We start from the raw sequence: 23,590 nt of genomic DNA on the forward strand, positions 1-23,590 counted from the left end.
TCTCTGAAAATCAGCTAATACCTGCTATTATACCAATCGTTAGTATTAAAATTTTTACCAAGTGATTTCTTCACACAATTACTAAGAAGTAGGACTATCAAATTGGTACCGAGCAGTTAGGACCTCGAAATGGAGAGTCTAGCGAAATATTTGAAACAAAGCAAGAAATATTGCAAATTTTGTAATTTCTTGGTGTTATTTTGCTTGATAAGTCCGTTTTTGTTGATTTAAAAGTTTTTTGTTGATTGTAAGTTGTTTTTAAATTTAAAAAGAAAGACGCAGCAGATTTTGGGTGTTGGTGATATTTTTAGTATTTTGGATCTGACGCTTTTATTGTTTTATTGTACTCAAAAGCCCATACTTTAAATGCATATTGCGGGAAAAGAATCCATACAAATTTCATAAACCAGTCTATCTGGGATTGGACAAGGATATTCTATCATTTTGTTGGTATCGGAATTATTTGATTTTCAAATGCTACAACCATTACAACCTGCAAAAATTGCACATCTCATGCAATTTAAAAACCTACATATCTCGGCTTCCATCTTCTAACTTGCAGCACAAAAATTGTTTACAAGAAGACTTCGTTTTACGGATAGTGCTGCAAGTCATTTACAAGTAAAATTATTCTCAGTTCTGGAAACGAGCCGTTATACGTAAAACTTAAGTCATAATAGTTAAGTAAGTAATTTAAGTAATTAATTTATTTCATTGATTTGATACATGTTAACAATTTAAAGAATTTAAAGCAATGGCAATGGTATTACTTACTTATAGTCATAATAAATTCGCGTTGTAGTCAAAAAGACATATTAACGCATAATCTCAGGACTGCATTGTTGTTCAGTAAAAACGTCTGTAGGGAAACTGTCGTTAGCTTAATATCGCTCCACTGCGACAGATTCATCCTTGTATGCCTCAGGTACTTGAATGTCACCCTTGTCGTTGTTGGTGGCCTGACTCTCCGAATTGTCGCATTTGTCAGATAATACCATTCAGCATTCATGAATTCTCTTCATTCTTGACTGTGAAAGTTATTATGGTTTCTGAGGTACAGCCATATAAACTAAGAAACAATCAAAACATCAGACCAATCCGATGCAACAGAAGCAGTACCTTGAACTCTTTGATGTATGCAGGACTCAATCTTTTCAACAGCTTGCCAAATGATTTGAAAAATGAACCAAGATTAAAAATTTTTAAAAATAAACTTAAAATATTTTTGCAAAAAAGTTAAAACTTAATTAAAGTTAAATTCTAATTAAAACTAATATTAAATTTCACAAATAAAGATTTAAAAATGTTGTAAAATATAGATTTGAAAATATTGTAAATTTGCAAGAACGTTAAAACATGTAACAGAAAAGTTGTTAAAAATTTGTAAATTTTATTTTTGTTAAAAAGTTCAATGAACTAATAAACTTTATTATTATAAAGTTCTTAACAAAACTTATCGAATTTCTTTTGCTTGCTGGCTTCTTGATAAGTTTAATCAAATAGTTTTCAATTTTTTTTAACGATCTTTTATTTTTTATTTTCTCCTACTTTTTGTCTTTTTTATTTTGTAAAATTCCCTCAAATATCAAAATAAAATACTTCAAACATCCAAACACATATTGTCAAAATTACAGTTAGACCAGTTTTATACGTACTAGTTCTTAGATCCGCCTTTTGAAATAAGGTCGGGTCCTATATTTACATACATATGTGAAAACATGGTCGAGTCTCGAGTACTTACTTTACCTTAGGACCGAGTACCAGTACTATTACTAAGCTGGCCTAGTAGATACTTTTGTGATCATGCAATATCATACAAAGTTCCTATAATTATATGAAAAGTCACTTAAATTATTCAAGAATTAAAACAAAAAATATTTTTTAGGATTGCATTAGGTGAAATTTAAAAAGGAACCATAAAGCTATGGCTTATCCGCCAGCTTTCAATGCAAAATACTTTTACATTTCTAATTTTAAGAGTATAGTAATATTTTAAAATAAGTTTAGACAAGAAATTCTGCTACTATTAAAGACCTCTATTTGTACATGTCTTTAAGAAAGTAAAATAACTTTTTTCCCAATTATACACTCTTCAATATATGAATAGTGTCCTGCATTGTATAGAATTCCTTCCCGAAATAAGTTAGCCTTTGCGGTTTGCAGATTGGGCAATTATGTGAAAGTAGTCTTTTTTCGCTTTCAAATTTCAAAATTGCCCATTATACGGGCTGCCATTTAAACCGAGTAACTAACTGCTTTGAAAATGAGATATATTTCAAATCTCTAAGCTAAAGTTCTGGAGAGAATATTAAATTCTTCTCTCTGATTCACAAGCTTTCAGAATAAATATCGTGCACTTTGAGTTTTCCATAGTTATTTCATTAGCAGTAACTTCTAAGAAAAACTAAGCGTTATCGTCTTCATAGACTGTTTAGATTTAAGACCATATTCTAAGTTAATTTAATATTAAAAAGAGATGTCTCTAATTTTTGTCATGATTTTAGACTCAAGTAAATATCCCTCTATTATCCTCCTTTCCCTTTTGGGGGACATTTCTAATTACTAAAATCAAGATATATATCTTCTGACAAAAAATTCATTCTTGCAAAAAAATTCCATAAATGCGTCCTAATTAAATGTCATTATATAACTAAAGGCTTTAAATTGCTTTAATTTTGTCAAATTATTTCCGGATGTATTTTATAAATAGCTTCATTAATTTTTACTTATTATTCATGTAATGTTTTATGATGTCACTTTAATAAAAAAAAAGTTTGGCCCACTCTCTACCCAATAAATAACAAAAATAAACCTATGTTAATTTTTGGCTTTAAAACATGTTGTCTATAACAGACGACTACCGACTACCTATAAAATCGGTTTCGTAATCTAATTACCATAGTAAAAGTTATAAAGACTTAATGAGACAATGATGGCTTCCAACAGTGTCATAACAGTTTGTAAAGTCATTCAATCATTTCACTTCACATTCGGTGTGTGTAGTGTGAGTCTTCCTGGCTTGGCCGAAGAAGAATAGATTTCGTCACATTTTAAATCAGTGTAAGAGTCTAGAGAGAGGTGTTGTAGGAAATACATAGTTGCTTATCTTAATATCCATCCCATTGCGATTCCACTATACTGTACGCATCAGAAGACAAAAGAAAACCACACACTTATAAATTGTAGGCATATAGGCATACAATGGAAATCGAAAGTAAAATTCAACTCAACGCCTCTCCTTTCACCAAGAGCCATCAGCAGCAACCCCACAATCAACCAGTTTAAAATGTCTGCGGATGTGAATGTGGCCAAATGAATTCAAAAATCTTAGCATCACACTTCAAATATTGTGTTTTTTTGTTGGTGGATCTCTGGCTCTGGCTTGGTGGTAATCTGGTGATGGTAATACGAAACACTTTCATTAGAATTGGATTTGATGGTGGCTTGTGCTTGGACGCATTTGACCGTGAATATATCTTTAAGCGGTGGCGCTGATCCGTTGAATCTTGTTAAGAGTCCCCCTAATAAACAAAAGCAACGATCAAAAGAGATATCTTTCGCATCGTATCCAAAAGATTTGCAAATGAAAATGAAAACGAAAACAACGACGACTACGACGAAGTCGACGTCTCCGGTCGGTTGGTTGGTCGGTCGTTTGTTTGGTTTAGTTCAGCTTGGCTGTGGTTTTGTGGTCGTCGTGGTTGTATACTATATACAACGCCTCTACTTCGGGGCGGGGGTGATTTGGAGGAAAAGAAAAGAGAAAGTTTCTTCTTCTTGCAGCAACCACGACCATCACCATCAGCAAAAGCAATTGAATTTGAGTTCGTTCGTTTTGATAGTCGTTGAACGTTAACTACTCTATACTGCTGCTGCCATTGTGCATGGTTCCCGTTGACCGATTTTCCCTGCTCCATGAAAATGTATTAAATGTAAAAAGAAAGGTGCACTGACATATGGCAATAGCATGACGACGATGATGGTGTGGATTTGTAGATGGTTGGTGTGGGGAGGTGCTATGTTGACGTGGTGTCGTCAGCAGCATTTGTGTTTGCTGAATAATCTTTAGATACAGTGATTTTTTTTTTTCAACTTTCTGTAGAGTTTATAATGATTGCAGTGAATGTAAATGCATTTCGTTTGCAACTTGCAACTTAAAGAACTCCAAGTAGACGAATAGAATATTGTCTTATGCCGTAAGAGTAAGAGGAATGCTGCTGACTGACTGCTGGTAGTGGCAGAGTGTATTATAATAGTCAAGCCCTGATTAAGAACCAAACCTAGATCATTATACCTTGTAACCGATATTCATCAAGTGGAAAATTAACAATGAGTAGGTAGATAGGGTGTATAGTATATACATAAAAAGAAACGAGACGACAAAAACAAAGAAAACAATGATGATGGAATAAGTGTGATATTGGGATTCTATTCTGGTTTCATTTAATGAAAACAACAACAAAAACCACAACAAACAAACAAACAAGACTTGATCTTTCTTGAAGATAGTGCCAATTGTATTGAGAGAATGCCATTATGTTATTTAGTTTCTTTAGTTTTAATGAGAATTGACATTCATCTATTGTATTGTGCGAAAACAAAAAAATTGGAGTAGTCCTTAGAACTGAAGTTTGGCGACGATGTTACCTGAGTATTGATAAATGTTACCTATTTTCAATATTAATTTATATTTAAGTGGACATTTTAGAGTATTTATGAAACCAAAATTACATCTCGTGAAATTTGATGAGCTTCTATTTAATAATTATTATTTTAGCCATAAAAAGAGAGAGTTAAAAATTTAAAAAAAAATCAATGGAATGTAAAAGTCGATAAAGTTTTGTAAAAAAAAAACCTAAAAAACCCACCGAAATGTAGAACTTAATACAGCTACATATTTGGAAGTATTTCTCTCACAAATACAATACAATTCAAATTCCAGAAACTTTTTTGCTGTGTTTTTAAGATTTTTATACCGTAAATAGCTATAGTTTTTCTTTTGTTGAATAAAGAGGTATTTTTTTTTTTAAATATAAATGAAGATGAAAATGCGGACTCTTACGTTACGTTATACTCAAATTTGATAACAAAATTCCCTAAAATCCATTGAATTGAATATTTTATATATATTTCATATATTTAACCGAAAGTATGCTTTCTTAGTAACATTTTTTTTATAAAAATATAAAGATTGACAGTTAAAGCGGTTCTTTCATTAACTGTTAAGTTATATTATTTCGGACGTAGACGTTTGAGGTTGCCTTGACTCATAGAAAAAGTCTGCTGTTCAGGTAAACTGTTTTAAACGCATAGTACACCATTTCGGAGATAAAGAATGGAAGTTTTTATCAAAATGTTTATTATTTATTATTTTTTAACCTGTGGAGAGGAAAGGTGTTCGGGCCGTTACATTACATGAAAAGACTCTTACGTTACATGTGCATTGTTCAATCTTAGTTCATGTAAAGAGCTAAATTTAGTATTGAAAATACATACATAGTTGAATTTTTTTTATTTTATAATGATAACACAATGCAAGTTTTTTCGAAAAAATTTTTAAGACATGTGCGGTATTGACTGTTTTTCCCTATTTCGGACCTGAGAAATCGATTGGCATAATTAATTTTTCGATTTATTGGTACGACTTCGAACAAAATTTTTTTCGGAAGTTTTTTCAATAATTTTAAGCATTTTGCTCGGTTAAAAGTCACTTTTCTTGTTTATATTGGTATTTATTCTGCTCAAACGTTATTTACTACCAGCATAAAGACAATATAAATAATTTCGAGCAATTTATTTAACATTTTAGAGATTTTTTTTTGTTGAAAAAATCCCAGAAATTTGGATTTTTTTTTGCATTGTTATCGTTTTATTGGAGGACTTAAGCAAATAACAGATCCAATTTTGATGATTTCTGTTCTTAAACGTCGGTACTGAAAAATACTTGAACCTCTCTCTATTGGTTAAAAATTGCCGGTATTGCCGTTTTGTTTTTTAAAACTTAAAAAAAATGTCCTTTTTTTTTGATTTCATTAAATTAAATGATGTCAAAAGATTATTTATAAAAAAAAATTTATGGGAGTGAAGGACAAGATTAAAACGTTTAGGCGGTAGAAGCAATTTTCTCACAAATTGACTTCAAATGTTAAAAAAAATGTATTACAACACAACGGCAACTCATACATTATTAAGATATAAATTTTTACAAAACCAAAAGTTTATTTCTATATGTAATTAAAATCAAGTAAACTGAATCAGGTGTTCTTGAAAAAAAGTCCTCAAACTCAGAATTTTGTGAAATAATTAATTACAAAAATTTAACTTGTCTAAAATTGACAATTCTACGCTTTGACTGGAGAACTGCTTTGAATCTAATTTTTCCTTTCAATCTCATACCTATGGTGTGTTATTTACCGTTATTTACCGTTTTTTATAATTAATAAAACTCCGTTTTAAAATATCTTAAAAAAAAAAAAACAAATATGCCATTTTATTTCTCGTATAAAAAGGTATTTTTAGAAAAAAAATTTTGAAAATTGTAGGAGCCGTTTTTTAAAAAAATAATTTTTTATATATAAAATTTTTTTAACATTTTTCAAAAAAAAAGTTGGTATGCCATTTTGAAGAAATAATTAATTTACACATAAAAACTAAATTTCAAAATTTTTCATTGATCCGTTTTCAAAAAATTGATTTTTCAAAAAAAAATTTTGAAATATTTTTTAAAAAACCAAAAATGCGTTTTTTGAAAATTTTCTAAAATTTTAATATTATCTTTACTTACACACGTTTGTATAAAAATTTTCATTTAAATCGGGTTAATTTTGTACGAGATATTCAGAAACGAAAAAAACCCTTCTATGACAGGTACCGTTAATAACGTTACAAAAAATATTTTTTTTATTTAAAAAGTTGGCCCTTATGTGTAGTACTACACACAAAAATTTTAATCAAAATCGTTAGAGCCGTTTTTGAAAAAAATTACCTTTTCTATTTCCGTTATATGGCAGGTACCGTTAGTTTTGGTCATAAAAAAAAAATTTCAATTTCCCCTCTAGGGAATCACCAAAAACTGCTAACTACCAAGTTTGAAGAAAATCACTTCACTCGTTTAGGCTGCAGCTCCAGATAGAGACAGACACACAGACAGACAGACAGACAGACAGAATTGCCGGACCCACTTTTTTGGCATTCTCCAGCATCGTAATGTCATGTAAAATTGTTATCTCGAGTTCGATTTTTTTTGCGAATCCTAAACTTGCCCTATAGTACCTATATCGCAAGTAAAAAGTACATACCTACATCATACGTGAAAAAGTCTTCAAATAAAACATGACAATTTGACAATATGTCACCACATCAAAGCCAATATAATATTTTTTATATTTACATAATTCCAGTGAAATAATTTCGTTTAATTAAAAAAATTCATATTCCGTCCACGGTTAGAAAAAAATCTTAAAATTTCAATTGGTTTGAATTAACGACCCAGGTAAACAAATGACACCACAGGCAATAAATTGTGGCTTCTCGACAAATAATATTTTCTTTCCATCCACCACATGCTCTTTTCAATGGGGATACCTCTTACTCATATAAGTCCCATTCGAGAGACCACGAATGTTTGTGGAACGTATTGCTTGCTTATTCATTCCCCTTCTTTTATTTATTTTTCAATTTAATATTTTTCGTTACTCACGATCGAGATTTCTCTCATCAACTCAACTCAGCTCTATGCACTCTGTTTTCAGCCAGCCAGCCATCCATAAGCCAGGCCTTGTGCTTGTTTGTACATAGTCTTGGTGTGTTTGTCTTCCCAAAATCCAAAATCGCAGCCTGGCTTCAAGTTGCCGTTGAGTCTTTTTTTAGTTAGCCACTTACTTTGACAGCGATCGGTTGTCAGTTCGTCGTCGTTTGGATTCGTCTCTTGTCTTGTCTTATTGAATAAAAATCTCCTCTCGTCCGGGAGTCGTCTATTCTTTCTTTATTTTTTTGCTTCTTTCGCATTTTTAGTGTGTCACAGAGCAGCAGCATTTCGTAACACAATTGTTTTGAATTTGTTGTTGTAAACTCTCGTTTGGATTTTGTATGTTCAATGGTGTCTTGTTGCTTTTGAAAAAAAAAAGTGGCAAATAAGAGATATTAAGTGCTACATTGCGCGCAAAGAGCTGTTGTTGTTGTTCAATAAGAGGACACACACGGGTCTCAAAAGCAAAATATTTGTGAGTGAGCTTTAACAAGAAAAGAAGAATTGTTGTCGTGTGGCCGTATGTCTTGTTGATTCCGGTAATGTTGCAAAACTTTTAAATGCATGTTTTGTCGTCGTCGTCTTTTGATTCGATGTCGGTTAAAAACGGTGAATAAAAACAATTGATGGGCATCATCAATCTTCAACAAAAGAACACAAGACTTATTTCGAAATTCTTTATTTTTTCGAAAAGAGAGATTAAACGTTAAAAGGTTATCCAATTAACAAAAGCTAAAGGAATGCTCTTAACTGTTTTGACTAAGATATTATGAAATCGAATGTATCGGGGCGAGTTTTATCGCAATCGGGATCATCATCATCGTCATCAGGATGTAGACCGCAACAAAATTTTTTCTACAATTTCCATCATCATCAAAATCAATCACACCAACAACAACAACAGCACCAGAATCATCACCAACAGCAACCCTACCACCCCCATCATCATCAACAACCACCACCACCATCACAACATCAAAACTATGCAATGCTTCCATGTTTTAACCAACACAATGCCAATGGTTGGGCAGGGATACCTTTAATCTCTACTGCTGCTTCTTCAAATCGTCGTCAAAGGAAGCCAACTGTTGGTGGAGGACAAAGACATCCACCACCTCCAACACCACAATCAATGTCCTGTAATTCCCTCCAGCAAATTTATAACTCTAACCGAGATCTACATTCAAACGAGTATGACATGAATCCAATGACTCGTTTAGCAATGCACACTCAAGGAGCTCCATTACTCCTATCAGGATCCTATAATCGAAATCGTTTGAATTGCAATCGTCAACTGAGACCTTTGAATCCTAATTCGTCCGAAGGATATAATTCGTCTTGTGGTAATGGCGGAAGTGGTGTTGGTGGTTTCAAGCCAAATGTTCCAATTCATCATCAAAAAACAAAAGAAAACAATATATCCGGGCCAGTTGGTAGTTGCGGAGGGGTCACAAACACACAAAGTGACTCGGCAACAGTAGCTTGTCTACCCAGAATCATCAAACCAAGGAAACGAAGGAAAAAGGATCGCAAACCTTTGCCAAATACAACAAATTTTATTAAAAAAATGGATCATGAAACGGATACAGGTGGTGTTTTTCCAAGGCGAGACCATCATCAACTCTATATTGATCAGAATCAACATCAACACCATATCACTCTTCCATCGTCCTCACAGATGTTGAGTGGTGGTGGTGGTGATTGTGGGAATGGTTTCAATGAATTCGAGAATATCCGATGTAATCTTAAAAATGATGAGCCAAGTCACGTCACAGATGCCCAGGATCCAGCAACAGGATCCATTTGTTTTTGTCGTCAATGCGATCCACTTAGTCGCATATGGGCATTTCCATTACGTCGCTCACATTCTGATAACTCATCTGATACTACAGAATTTGAAAGAGCCACCATTAATAAGAATGTCGGTGTTATCGGTTCGAATCGTTCTCAAGTAAACCTTAAAACTACCACTACTGGAAGTTTAAGTGATTCCAGTGATTCAGGATATGGTGATATCTTGAGTGGAATTCAAATTGGTGATAATTTCTTTCAAAATAATCACGATAATAATAATTATTTGCAATTACAAAAGCTTCCAAATGATCTCCTTTTAAGTCCTACAGCTGAATCTCTTTTAACTGAAAGTATAAATGAAATATCACGTAAATTAATGGAAACTTGCGATATTAAAGGTGCAAGTACCGGAGGGAGTATTGGATGTGGTAGTAGTTCATCATCATCATCTTCATCATCTACATCGGATAGTTGTAGTGTTTTCTCAGACAGTGGATTGAGTAGTGCCACTAGTAACAATCAACCAAGTGGTGATGAATTGATATTCAATTTTGAGAATCTCTCAATAAACTCTTTAAATCAACATCATCCTAACTTGATGTTTCCCAATGCTACCAATGTTAACAATGAATCCATGTTTGATTGTTTCTCAACATCAGCAGACATCAACAATAATACTATTTATGTACCAGCAAGTGATGGTGGTGGAGGAGGAGGAGGAGTAGGATCACCCAGGATAGATCCGCAACTCTTTAATTGCCTAGACATGCTATGGGGTACTCATAGTACCCATTCGTCGTCGTTGTTGATGCACTCAGACGCTCCCAAACAAATATCATCATCTCCATCATCATCATCAACAACATCGTCGTCTTCATCATCATCGTCGACTTCGTTTTATCGACCTGCAGTAGCATCCATGTAGGGTCTTTTTTTATCAAGCAAATAACCTTAGCTTAAGTATTTATTTTTTACTTTTGTTATAAGAAAAAAAGAAAGAAATACGAAAAAAAAGAGAGGCAAAAAAAACTTACCAAGAAAAACAATACCGGTTCATTGCCTGAACGACCGACGATGACGATGAAAAGTAAAACTTTCACTTTCATTTGGTTTTTTGCATACTCACCGTCAACGCAGATTGTTTGTGTATGCGAATGTAGATGGCGTTTTATACATAGTTTTATAGAGATATAGTTTTATATACGTATTCATACAATTTATATTAACCACGACGAGTGTGGTATCTTTTTTCAAATCGATTTTATTTATTTATTCAGCGCATTTATTCATTCTCTCTTAAAATTTTTTTTTTCGTTGTTTATGTTTTTTTTATATCATTTTCTATCTCACGGTTAGTAATTTTTCTCCGGCATTAGTGTAGAGAGGTTCCTTTTTTTTTGTTGTTGTTGTTAAATTTAATTTGTATGCTTTTTGTTAGTTTATAGTAATTTTTGTGGGGAATATTTATATTGTTTTGATGTTTTTGATAAATTATCATAGAGGGCAGCACATACAAATTACCAACAAGTGAAAGGGAAGACAAACAGATTTCCGAAGAAGTTCTGTTTGTTTGTGTGTACTGATTTGTATTGTTTGATTTGTTGTATTGAGTGTGCTGTTGTTGTGTAGCGGTTATTGCTCAATATATCTCTCTCTGACTGAATTCGAAACTGAATCATTTTGTTTGTTTGATTTGTTTTAAAAGAATCCGGTTTTTCATCATTTTTCCCAATGGTATGTTTTGGTTTGGTTGGTAGGGTATAATAGCCTCCTATGACATTTAAAAATAATTTATCTATGTAATATGCAAATATGTTAAACGGAGCTTAACAACAACTATGTAACTCTTGACAGTGGAGGAGAGTTGTAGAAACATACCATTAAAAAGAAAACTGGGTGTTTTTTTTTCTTCTCACCTTGAGATGTTTCTAAGAAATAGTAACCACAAGAAAAAACAACAACAACAAATCACGATGATATGTTTTAGATTTTTATTTATTCAAGGTTAATTTTAAAATTCAAATGTTAATTTAGTTTTTTTTTTACTTCTTTGTTTTTATTATATCAAAGAATATATATATTTTTTTATGTTTTTAAATTTAGGTTTAGATTTCAAATATACACGGCTGTTCTAATATTCGTTCGAATTTGAAAACGGAAACGAAAATTGAATCCGTACGGATTGAAAACGGTTGTTCTGATTTCCATTCTTTTGTTCGAGAATATTGTTTTCCGGTAGGAAAACTGTTACCCGGATTGAAAACGACAAAAATTTGTCGGAATGTAGGTCCGTTCGTAGTTCAAAACACCTATGAATTCGCAATATGAATTCGAATACAGAGTTCGGAACAGCTTTAAAACCTTAAAACTACCACCACTGGAAGTTTAAGTGATGCCAGTGATTCAGGATTATGGTGATATCTTGAGTGGAATTCAAATTGGTGATATTTTCTTTCAAAATAATCACAATAATTATTTGCAATTACAAAAGCTTCCAAATGATCTCCTTTTAAGTCCTACAGCTGAATCTCTTTTAACTGAAAGTATAATGAACACCTATGAATTCGCAATATGCATTCGAATACAGAGTTCGGAACAGCTAAAATTTAAAAAAAACTGGAGAAAAACGAATTCGAACGGAAATCAGAACAGCCGTGATAATTATTTTTTAAGACAAAAAAATTAAAACCTTAGAGAGTAAATACTTTTGCCGGATTAAAGTTACTTTTTGAAAAATATAAGGGGGTTACTTATATTATTTACATTATATATAAGTATTTTATATTTTGTTTAATTTTGTTGCGATAAATATGTGGTGGAAGATCGCTTTAAGAGTAAAAATAAGATTTTTTTTTATTGAATATTATATTTTTTTAAAGAGTATATAAACTTTTATATAAAAAAAGAAAATTCTATGTAACAGAGATCTTCAAACATTTCTTATTGCAAATTAAAATTTAAAAAAAATGCATACATATTGCTGTTATTCATTTTAGTGATTTTATTTTCCTATTTATTTATTTACTATATTTTACAAAAAAAAGAAGATTTGCAATTTATGTGTTTTTTTTTGTAAAAAAAAATGAAAAAAATTTGCAATATGAAATGTTTGAAATGAATTATTATTATTAAAAAAAAATTATGTGTTATATCACGCAAGTGTACTGATGTTATTATTAAATAATATTTTTTTTTCAATAAAATTATTATGTTAAAAATAAAATTTATTATAAAAAAAACTTTGTTACTTTTTTGATTGGTTAACCATGATGGGAACATTGGATTGCGTTGGGATATATTTTTTTTGTTTTGGATTTTGCAATTGATCAAGTTATGACTAGGGACTTGAAAATGTTGATTTAATTCAAAAGAGAATTAATTTTCAATTATTACAAGATTATTGTATCTGCAATCGATTTTTTTTATTTAAAGCAATAATTGCTCAGAATAAGTTATTACTATTATGAAATTGAAACTTATGTATATTTGAGTTGAGTTTGCAGTTGATTTTAAACTTATTTAAATTATAGCTAATAACAGAGCTTAACAGTAATATTTACTAGCTTGCAATGAAACTGTATAAACTTAATTTGTTGTCCTTGGAGTGTTCAGACCCGGATGTGCAGTTGAAGGGTTGGTTGAGTTGAAATGGTTAATTTAGCCGCGGTAATATGTCTACTAGGGGTCGGCATATTACCGCATATTACAAATATTCAAAGAACAATGGTAGCTATTTGGTTCGGGATGTCGTTGCTGGCTAGCTTAAATTCCTACACCTTTCTTCGCCGATTACAGTAGATACTTGTTCGATGGTATGATTTTTGCTTCCTCGTAGTATTGCTTGTTGCCATAGTATTTCTGTCGCTGTTGGTGGTAGCTTTTTCCTATCGAACATTTTTATAAGCCGTGTTTTATTGGTAACTCAGTATTTAGCTCAGTACATATTTGACCCTTCATCAATAAAGAATTATTAATAATAAATAGAAGTAATCGTTAATTGTTGTTTACAGCATAAAATGTTTACTCAGTAAAATACTGAATACCAATAAAACACGGCTATAGTTCCTTCTGGAAAGCTCATACATTTTCTAATTGAATCATTTATTTTCAAAACATTTATCATGTTTGTCCATGATTTTAAATTTTGCAGGAGAAGAAAAAACGTTCTATTTTCTTTTGATGTGTGTAGCAAAATTTATAAAAAATATATTCTGTAGAACTTTTGCCTAGGTACAAAATACCGTTTCGATTTTAATTTTTGGAGACATAGTTCAAAAGATAAAAAATAAAAACGCTTTTGGACTTATCATACTTTGAAAATAAACGGATGTGAAATTAGTTTTAAAATGGGTACACAATTTTGCTTTCATCCCCAGTCTATCACAAAATTGTATTTGAGATTAAAATATAATGTCCGGAGTGCTTCTTTAACTTTAAAGACTCTTTAAACTTAAGATTTTCAGCCAGTACCTTAATATAGCATTTACACTTAAAAAAGCTGTTGTTTATTTTCAAAAGATGATAGGTCCGGGACTTATCCTGTTTTTGATACTAAAAAAATATTTCGCTTAGCTGTAAAATCTTATATAGATGGAGTAGATACTTCATTTTTTTCAAGATAGACGTGGTTATCCCTAGAGTAACAATTTAGTAAAAAAAAAAACGAATTTTGAAAAAAGTGGACTTATTATGTTTTGAAAATAAATGATTCAATTACATCAATACTAAACAACTTTTACACAAAGTCCAACAACTTTTTTCTCTGAGTAAAAATGAGTTTCTATAAATGCTTTAGAACAATTTAAATCTAAATAACATCCGTATAAAAGATTTTTAAATGTGATTGGCTTTAAAAAGTTTTAAGGAAGAAAAAAATAACAAAAATAATAAAAATTATTAAAATTATTTTAATTTTAAGTGGATGAGCCCACTGTCGTACCTGGGCGAAACGCTTTATAAATTTTTGGAGTTGAGGTCACTTGAACTTATATTGAATTTAAAAAGTTTTCATGAAAAAAAATTTATTTTTTTGAATTCTCTCCATGCGGTATCGAATGCTTTCTCGATATCCAAAAAGCATTAGCCCAGTCGGGATGTACAAAAAATTAAGCTGAAATGGAAATAATTAGATCGTGCAATTTTTTTTCATAGGATGATAGAGGGGATGACTGGGAGCTTAAAACCAGTTTTTCGGGAAAATCGACCTTGTGCTTAAGTCGCCATCTTGGATTAAAGCTAAAACACGTTTTAGTGAATAACTCGGCCATTTTTGATTTTTGACAAAAATTATATATGTAAAACTTGTAGAAAATTTTATTTTCTATAACTTTTGTCTTAATAAATTTTTCTATATGACCTATATTTTTCGAGTTAATTTGAAAAAACTATACCCCTACTCAGCTTAAACTTTATACCCGCTTTGATTATAGATTTTAAGATCAACGCAATATGGGAGTGTTTTTATATGTTTTTGGGGATGATAAATCTAGCTGCAATGTTAGTTTTTGCAAATTCATGAAATTTTATAAACAAAAGGAATTATCTCAAAATCGGTAAGTGTCGTTTTAAACAAAATTGGTAAATATTATAATTGATGTCTAGCAAGACAAGCAAGTTTTTGAATTTTTCAAATCGGTTCATTAATGCCTGAGATATGATCAATTGTTTATAACTCACTCTCTCTTTTAAGCTTTTATTATAAACAATTGGTCATATCTCAGGCATTAATGAACCGATTTGAAAAATTCAAAAACTTGCTTGTCTTGCTAGACATCAATTATAATATTTACCAATTTTGTTTAAAACGACACTTACCGATTTTGAGATAATTCCTTTTGTTTATAAAATTTCATGAATTTGCAAAAACTAACATTGCAGCTAGATTTATCATCCCCAAAAACATATAAAAACACTCCCATATTGCGTTGATCTTAAAATCTATAATCAAAGCGGGTATAAAGTTTAAGCTGAGTAGGGGTATAGTTTTTTCAAATTAACTCGAAAAATATAGGTCATATAGAAAAATTTATTAAGACAAAAGTTATAGAAAATAAAATTTTCTACAAGTTTTACATATATAATTTTTGTCAAAAATCAAAAATGGCCGAGTTATTCACTAAAACGTGTTTTAGCTTTAATCCAAGATGGCGACTTAAGCACAAGGTCGATTTTCCCGAAAAACTGGTTTTAAGCTCCCAGTCATCCCCTCTATCATCCTATGAAAAAAAATTGCACGATCTAATTTTTTCCATTTGAAATGTTTAATTCTACTGGGCTAATGCGATGGTAACTTGCTGGCTGTTACCACTTCACTTAAACTATGTTGTAGTTGTAAGTATGCATGTTCTATTGGGATTTGTTTAAAAACTGTGAGGATAAAAAAGTGGTTTCGTGTTGAATTTCGCCCTTAAGAAGGATTTTTGTACATGTTGTTTTGATATTGACTTATGAAAACTGCAATTTTTTGACATCGATCGAGTCCACCATTTTGAATCAAAGAAGCTTAAAAGTGCATTTCATCCAATAATTTAATACCACTGTACCATTGTTTGCCAACGTAGTTTTGATCTTAAAAATTTTATTTTATGCTCTAACAGATTTGTCAAATTGTATACCTTTAAGGCTGTAATAGATGGGCCATTATTATGATGTCCAAACAATAGACTCAAAACAAACTCGGTATAGTGAGCTAAACAATTTATTCCATGCGATTAAATTTCACAGATGAGTGGTGTACACTCAAGGTGGGTCGTTTTTGGTTTTTTTTTTCGAATTTCTAATCATTTTTTAATTTTTACATTATTTTTTACATCTTTAATTTTATTTTCACATAAAGTTGATTTTTTTGGCGTTATATATTTGGCAACTATGTTTTCATGAAAATAAATAGGAAAGATGTAAAAAATGTGCTAAATTAATCAAAAAATCCAAGAGATAGCATAAAAAGGGTATACAAGTGTTTTTTACTACTTTGGTACGTTTTGGTCTTTGTTTTAAATTGTTTTAATTTTGTTTTTCATTGAATATGAACAGTTCTAAACAAATCCAAGAGCGAACATTTTTTCGACATCAATTAAGCTAAATTTCTAGCTTTTATTCAGTTTTTTAAAAGAAAATTCTATAAACGCTTATTCTGTCCGCCATTTTCGAACCACCATTTTGAAAAAATAAAAGTTGGAAGATTTTTCGTATTTTTCATACTTATATGCTTCAGTGTCCCAAATTTCATGACTTTTCGTCAAGAAATGGCCGTGTAAATGATTTTGACGCCATAAAGCACCACTTAGTGTACACTGTACAGTTTAAAACCAAATTATGGTTTAAAGCTTCTTCCAATTTTTCAAAGAGCACTCATTTTTTACCATAAGATCCGAAGAACATTTTCGTTTTTGAAAAGAGAAATTTTATTTTTAAAATCCGTTGGGAAAGCAACTAACTAGAATCAATCTCATTTCCAAATAAATCCCACATAAAAAATCTTTCATCAATCTTAGTTACAATACTGCATGCAAAACTTTTTCCATCCAGTTAATTTTTTATTGTGCAACTCTTTTTTTTCATAAAGTGTTCACGATTCAAAAAAAAAAAAAAAAACAAGAAGAATCATCAATTTAATATAAAAACCAAGATTCAATAAACCAACTTGATTTATTGACAAAGAATTAAACCGTAACATTCGTGCATCGTTGTTGTCCCAATTTGGAGTAGGTAATCCAAAGGGATAACGAGCTTTACTGTTTTCTGTTGTTCTTAAGACCTCTTCCACTTCCGTTATAACCTACTGATGCCATCTGCTTTATGATTCACCACATATTCTATGCATGATGTATAACTTTTGGAAAAAATAAGAAGACCGTCACTTAAATAGGTCAGAGACTCGCTTAACAGAGAACCCGAAAAAAAAGTGTCAAAGTGTTAAAATTTATAGCGCTTTATGAGTTATTGTATACAGTTAAGTTGTATGAAAATTCTCGCCGCTAACTGATATTATGTCTGGTTTGAATGGAATTTTCTTTCATATTCTTTTCCTCTTGACCGCGACCCTTTATTATAATAAAAATAATAATAATGATGGTATGGTTGCATTGCATGTGAATAAAAAATTTAAAAAATGTAAAAAAAAAAAATGTAACAAACGAAAATATTAACATTTGACAGAGAAATTGCACCTGCTCACAGGTGTGTACTGTGGCACTAATACCATTAGCATTGCCTTTTAATTTAGTCTATCAAGAGCAAGTTGTTGAGAGTTGAGGTATATCTATGACTGTTGCGAGACATGTAAGGCGCATAACCGGTAATTCCAGTCAGCTAGGCACAGCCATCATCTAATGCGGTCTACCAGCGAAACTGAAAATATTGAGAAAATATATAAAAAAGGCAAACACAAAAAAAAAAAAATAATAAAATTGCTGCAACTCTAACGCAATGCTGCTGCTGCAGCAGCAACAAGCTACACAACAAATACTTGATGAACGAAATAATTAATATCCACAATTGTGGTCGAATGCACTTGCTCGATTGTTCTTCTGCGAAAAATGTAAACTTAAAATAAAGCGTTTCAAATTTCTTTCAAGACTTCGAATATGACCTTAAATCTTTAAAAAAATTTGCTAATTCACACCAGTAACCTCAGCAATTATTTATGGTTCCTTGTAAAGTCTTCTATTTGTATTGACTACCATCATAAGTATTCCCCAAACCAGCTCTGGCTAGGTTCATCCACAAAGTTCTTTGTGAATAATTCTATCTAAAGCGTTCTATTTGCCATTTTCTTAAAAGAATTTTGTTAGCAAGGTGAATAAAACTTTCAAAAAACTGTGTCATGGCATGTAAAACAGACAATGCAAATTTAATAGCATCTTTATCAACTACCTATAGATTTTTTTGAAAGGTCGTTAAAATTTTTTGGTCCTCACTATTTGATATTGCTTTTTCGACAAATTTGCGTTAACCAAAAAAACAAAAACTTTAAAAACAGGCAGTTTTTCGGAAGTGCATTATCCGCCAATGCTTTTTATACACCTATGATTTCTTTTAAAAAACTCCATAAACCCAAACTTTTTTTTTTTTTTTTTTTGAAATGTTCGATTTGGACTTAACCATCTTACTTTAAATTCATACCTTAAAATAATTTCAATTTTAAAAATGTACATACATAAGTTTACAAAAAATTAAACTTAAGCTTCGTTATGCGAGCAAGTTTATGCTTTAAATGTCTCTTTTTCCAGTGCATTAAATGATTAAATTTGGCAAAACCATTCTCTTTATGATTAACCCTCTGTAGACACACCTCTTTTTTGCGAATTTGGTGTATACTTTTTCATGTCGCTAGAACTTTTTTCTGTCTCACTATTTTATAAAGAATCATATATGAAATTGATGTAGAATTTTCCAAGGAATTCGAATATTGTATTCACAATTATTTGAAAAAAGATATTTTCACCCTTATAAAGACTGAGGGTTAAACAAGTTTCTTTTAGTTAAAATGCACAAAACACATGAACCCTTAAACAAAAGAATATATTTTATGTTTAAATGTTCTACAATTTTTAAAATAAGACACATTTCAAGGTCACCTAAAGGTATCGGCCCCTTTAAATAACTCTTTTGTTATCTCTTCAAAATCTTCCTTATAAGCTGATACCAAAAATTTTAGCAAAAATAATACTGACATCTTCGATCGAAAATTAATATCTCATGCTAATCGAAAGACTCTAGCTCGATGTATAACAGTCTTGAAGCTTAAAAACTTTCCAATTGTTGAAACTTAAAACCCTATCTGAGGGCATAGTTAAATACGAGTCGTAGTCAGTGAAGAATTTGTAATTCAAACTTTGATTTAACTACGTTAGACTAGTTTATATCAATGTTTGTTTTATAACTTAATTGGCTTTCGCAAAAGCCAATTGGTTTCCTTATTTGCTAGCTATAAAATAATATTCTTAACCGACAAAGAGTTATGTAGTTAAAAAAAAATGTTCCACATACGCCATAGTGACCGTTTAAGTTAAAACTTAACTTTCTGGCAATTTTTTGAATTGGAAATGCATTAAAGGGCATCAAATCGAATATCTCGAAGAAATTATCAATTTCCAAACCTTCTGTTTAGTCGAGCTCAGAGTTAAACATTTTCTTTTACAAACCCAAAACTTGTCCTTAAAAGTACCTATTCGTAATCTCAAGTATAAACAAAAAAGAAGAAAAAATACCGTGATATATATATCACAACGAGAACTCCCAGATATCAATTCACCATCACCATACCACATAGCCATCACGTTATTGTGAGAAGAATTACTGCCGCCATATAGTTAGCTATCACCGCGCCGCCACCACCATCATCATCGCTATATCTTGTGTTGCTATTTTAAAGCAGCTCGCACTTAGGTTTTCTTTTTCAGCCCAAACATAGAATATACACTTAAGACTCAAAACACAACACCATTGACTGGATGCGATGCATCGCATCCACATCGGTTCGGTTTCTAGATACTCGATTGCTATATGCCTATTTGTAAGGTAAATCTTTCCAAAGCGGAAAATGAAAACTTCATTGCAATTCTTATAGAAGAGTGGGTCACTAGACAATCGGGTCAATACATCTGTGGATATATTATGTCTTGAGATGTATTTAGTTAGTGCGCTACGCTTCGATGGCTGACAAAGATGCTGCTGCTTCTTCTTTTGCTTCTGGTCGGTTCTTCGTTCGGTCTGGGTTCTGGGATGTTGATGATGGCTGTTGCATCTCTTGCATCGCAGGAGGTGTTTTTTTTTTTTTTGCATGTTTCTTGTTTCGTATGTTTTGTTGTTGCTTTGATGTTCTTCAGAGATTCTTTATTCCATTTGCAAATAGCACATGTCTGGCTCTGGCTGGTATCGCATAAAGCCATTGCAAAGAAATTGCTGCTATATGAGAATGAACAAAAAGGAAACATAAACATGAGAATATTATTTTCTAATTTGTTGAGGAAATTGAAAGTTTTTGCTGCCGCGCAAAAGACTATAATTTGCAAAAAAAAAAAGGTGAGAGGATGGAGCAGAGTGGGGAATATACATTTTATGACCTGTGCTGTTATATGGTCATTAAGGAAAATGGTGTTCTTATAGGGTGCTATTTTCTTTTTTGTTTTTGCTATTGTGACAGGTTGTCAAAGTGGGCTTTTTTTGTTTTGTATTTTTATTTATCTTCTGACGTAACTAACTAATAAAAGTGTCAATTAGGAGAAGGAATAGTTAGTTTGAAAAAACCGTTGCGTTAATTGAAGTAAAAAAGATTTCACTGTATAAGGATGTGACAGTGGTAGAAGTCAAAGCATATTTGACATTTGGTCTAGTTGTAGTCTTTTTTCACATTTGATGGTAATAGATTACATTGACATTGACCACTATTCTTCTTTGACGTTTCTTTTTTTTTTTGAAAGGTTAGTATCGTAATAATTTCCACAGTTACCAAAAATAGCGAACTATTTGAATGAGGCTGACTGCTATAAGGAGAAGAGTTGACATTGATAAATTATTCAAATAAGTGTTACTGATTGGTTAAATGTTGTTGGGAATAAAAAAGAAATTTATTATAAAAATGCAGTCAATAAAAATTAACTTTTTGGACTTAAAAAGAATTGAGAAGATAAAATGTTACACATACACCACAGTGACTGTTTAATAGTACACTTTTTGCTTTCGCAGCTGCTTGAACGAAATGTATTCGTTTTCTTGATCTGTAAAGTTTACTTACATTAAACAGTTACATTGAACTTCGATTTCAAATAACATTTGGTTAGTTAGACGAAATATTTATATTCAATTTTGATGTTTAGCCAATATTGGCTCTTATGTTCAAAAGTGCCCCAAATATGGGGCAGATTTGAACATGGAAGGGGCACTTTTGAACAGCAGTATTAGTTTTGTTTTAATGAATAAATAACACTCAACTTTTTATTAGTTTTTTAATAAAAACATACACAAACTTCAAAATTGATTATTATATCATATTCAAGGAACCAAAAAATAATAAAAACTCAGAAAAAATAACCTTAAAATTTTAACTATAGTTATCACATTTATTAGTTGAAAAAAAAAAAAAACAAAAAACAAGAAAGCTTCATTTAAAACATAACTTAGAAAAATGGAATTCATACCATCTATGCTTCTTAGAGTAAATAGATTTATTTTGTGATCAACCTATATTTCTAGACATTAAATGCAAATTTTAACAAAGTGGATGTTCTTCATGTACCAGGAGCGTTAATTTGTGTAAGCAGCTTGACTTTAATTTCTATACCGCTTAAGCGGTATGTAATCGAGTTCTCATCGAGATCAGGGTGGTACTGGTAGAACTTGAAGAATTCAGTCATTTCTTTTTTTTTTTTCTCTTCAATAATGTTGTACCTACATAATTTCCATTTTTTTTTCTTAATTTTGCCCACAATTGATAGTTTCATTATTCTTTTTATAAGAACATTACGATTTATTAAACGAAACACATTTAAGTTTCCTTAAAATGTCTTATACAAACTGCTGGGGCCGTTTTTGAACATGTTCAAAAGTGCCCCAACACACTTGTTCAAAACTGCCCCAACTGTGTCAACGACATAAGATGTTGAATAAATATTTAACATTAATATATTCATTCAAAAATTCACCGTCAATTAGTTTAAAATTCATTAACCATTAACAAAAATTGTATTGCGTTTTGAAATCACGTACCAATTTTTTTTTAAACTCTTACAACTAAAAAACTTGGATAATGCAAAACTACTATAAAAATCACCTCCCACCTATAAATCTGAAATTCAGCCGAGATAACGATGAAAAGTCGTTGACATTTATGGATATCGTGTTGACGGGTTCAAATATCGAAATACTTCTAAAAAAGATTGATATACTAAAATTTTATATGCAGTGTTCAAATGTGCCCCGTGTTCAAAACTGCCCCACTCTCTCCTAGTGTTTGATAATTGACACAAAATTTGATGTGGCTTTTACAAATAATGGGACCAATTCTGCTTTGTTGATTGGCGATACTTTCGACAAGTTCCTTTAATAATTGGAAAAGATACAGACTATCAGTATTTTTCTTTCAAATATTTGGCTTCGTTACTATCTTGAAGATGCGGTGGGCTCAAAAAGTTGTAGGAAGCTTTCCGATATTGGATTGTTTTATTTTGTGTTGTTGTATTTGCTTTTACCAAGAGATTTAAAGTCAGACTTTATTTTTACTACGTAATCGTATCAGAATGTTGCATACTGGGTCAAAAACCGGCTTTTTTTTTGCCAAATGTAGAGTTGAAAAATGATATTTTTTAACTGTACTTAAATACCCATGGAATAATGTCCGGTAATTATTTGGGAGACATAGGTACTCTAACTACAAAAAAATCCCATTCGTATAACATCGTAAGAAAAAATCTCCAGTTCAATTCAAAAATTTCCAAGAACAAATTGCTTTCCCCCCACTATCTCAAAAATCCTTTAAATAGTAGAGTAACTAAAGCAAATTATTAGGGAACCCGGCCGAACAGCTCTGATTTTAACGATTTTTTTTTCAAACGTAGGTAATTAAAAATACTTTAAAGTCTATAGATTAAAAATTGCCGGTGTTGCCGTATTGTTTTTAAAAATTAAAATTAATTTTTTTTTAACTAAACCATTTTTTTTGCTTAAATTTCATAAAACAAATGATGATTCTCTAGGTAATTTAAGGAAAATATATAAAAGGCAGTAAGGGACAATCTTCCATCGTTTAAGCGATAAATGCAATTTTCTAACATTCTGACCTCAAACACAAAAAAAATATTTTGAAAATAACGGCAACACCTACAATATTTTAAAATACATTTAAAAAAAGCCAGAAGCTCATTCTTATCTCTTAAATTTAAATCCACTAAATTTAATCAAGACTTTTTGAAAAAATGGTCCCCAAACTCAGAATTAAAAAAAAAAATGTTATTAGAAAAATTTAAAATGACTTTTTTCCAAACTTTTTCTAATAAAATATGAATTTATTTAAACAAAATTTTTGGCCATAAATATTATCAGTTGAATTTC

At 31.0% G+C, this 23,590-nt stretch overlaps 2 protein-coding genes across 2 annotated transcripts in view; both read left to right on the plus strand.

Moving 5' to 3' along the window:
• Positions 1–23,590, plus strand: part of LOC129913880 (CCR4-NOT transcription complex subunit 6) — a 60,245-nt gene that overhangs the window by 11,453 nt on the left and 25,202 nt on the right. The window lies entirely within an intron of this gene.
• Positions 7,292–11,618, plus strand: LOC129913878 (transcription factor mef2A). The gene has a single exon (XM_055992841.1). It carries the CDS (start codon positions 8,517–8,519, stop codon positions 10,464–10,466), a length of 1,950 nt encoding a protein of 649 aa, XP_055848816.1. The 5' UTR covers positions 7,292–8,516; the 3' UTR covers positions 10,467–11,618.

This window comes from Episyrphus balteatus, chromosome 3 (genome assembly GCF_945859705.1).
Source record: "Episyrphus balteatus chromosome 3, idEpiBalt1.1, whole genome shotgun sequence".
NCBI lineage: Eukaryota > Metazoa > Arthropoda > Insecta > Diptera > Syrphidae > Episyrphus > Episyrphus balteatus.

Excerpts from the sequence above, each read along its gene's own strand:
- LOC129913878 (XM_055992841.1), top strand. The coding sequence starts at position 8,517 with ATGAAATCGAATGTATCGGGGCGAGTTTTATCGCAATCGGGATCATCA.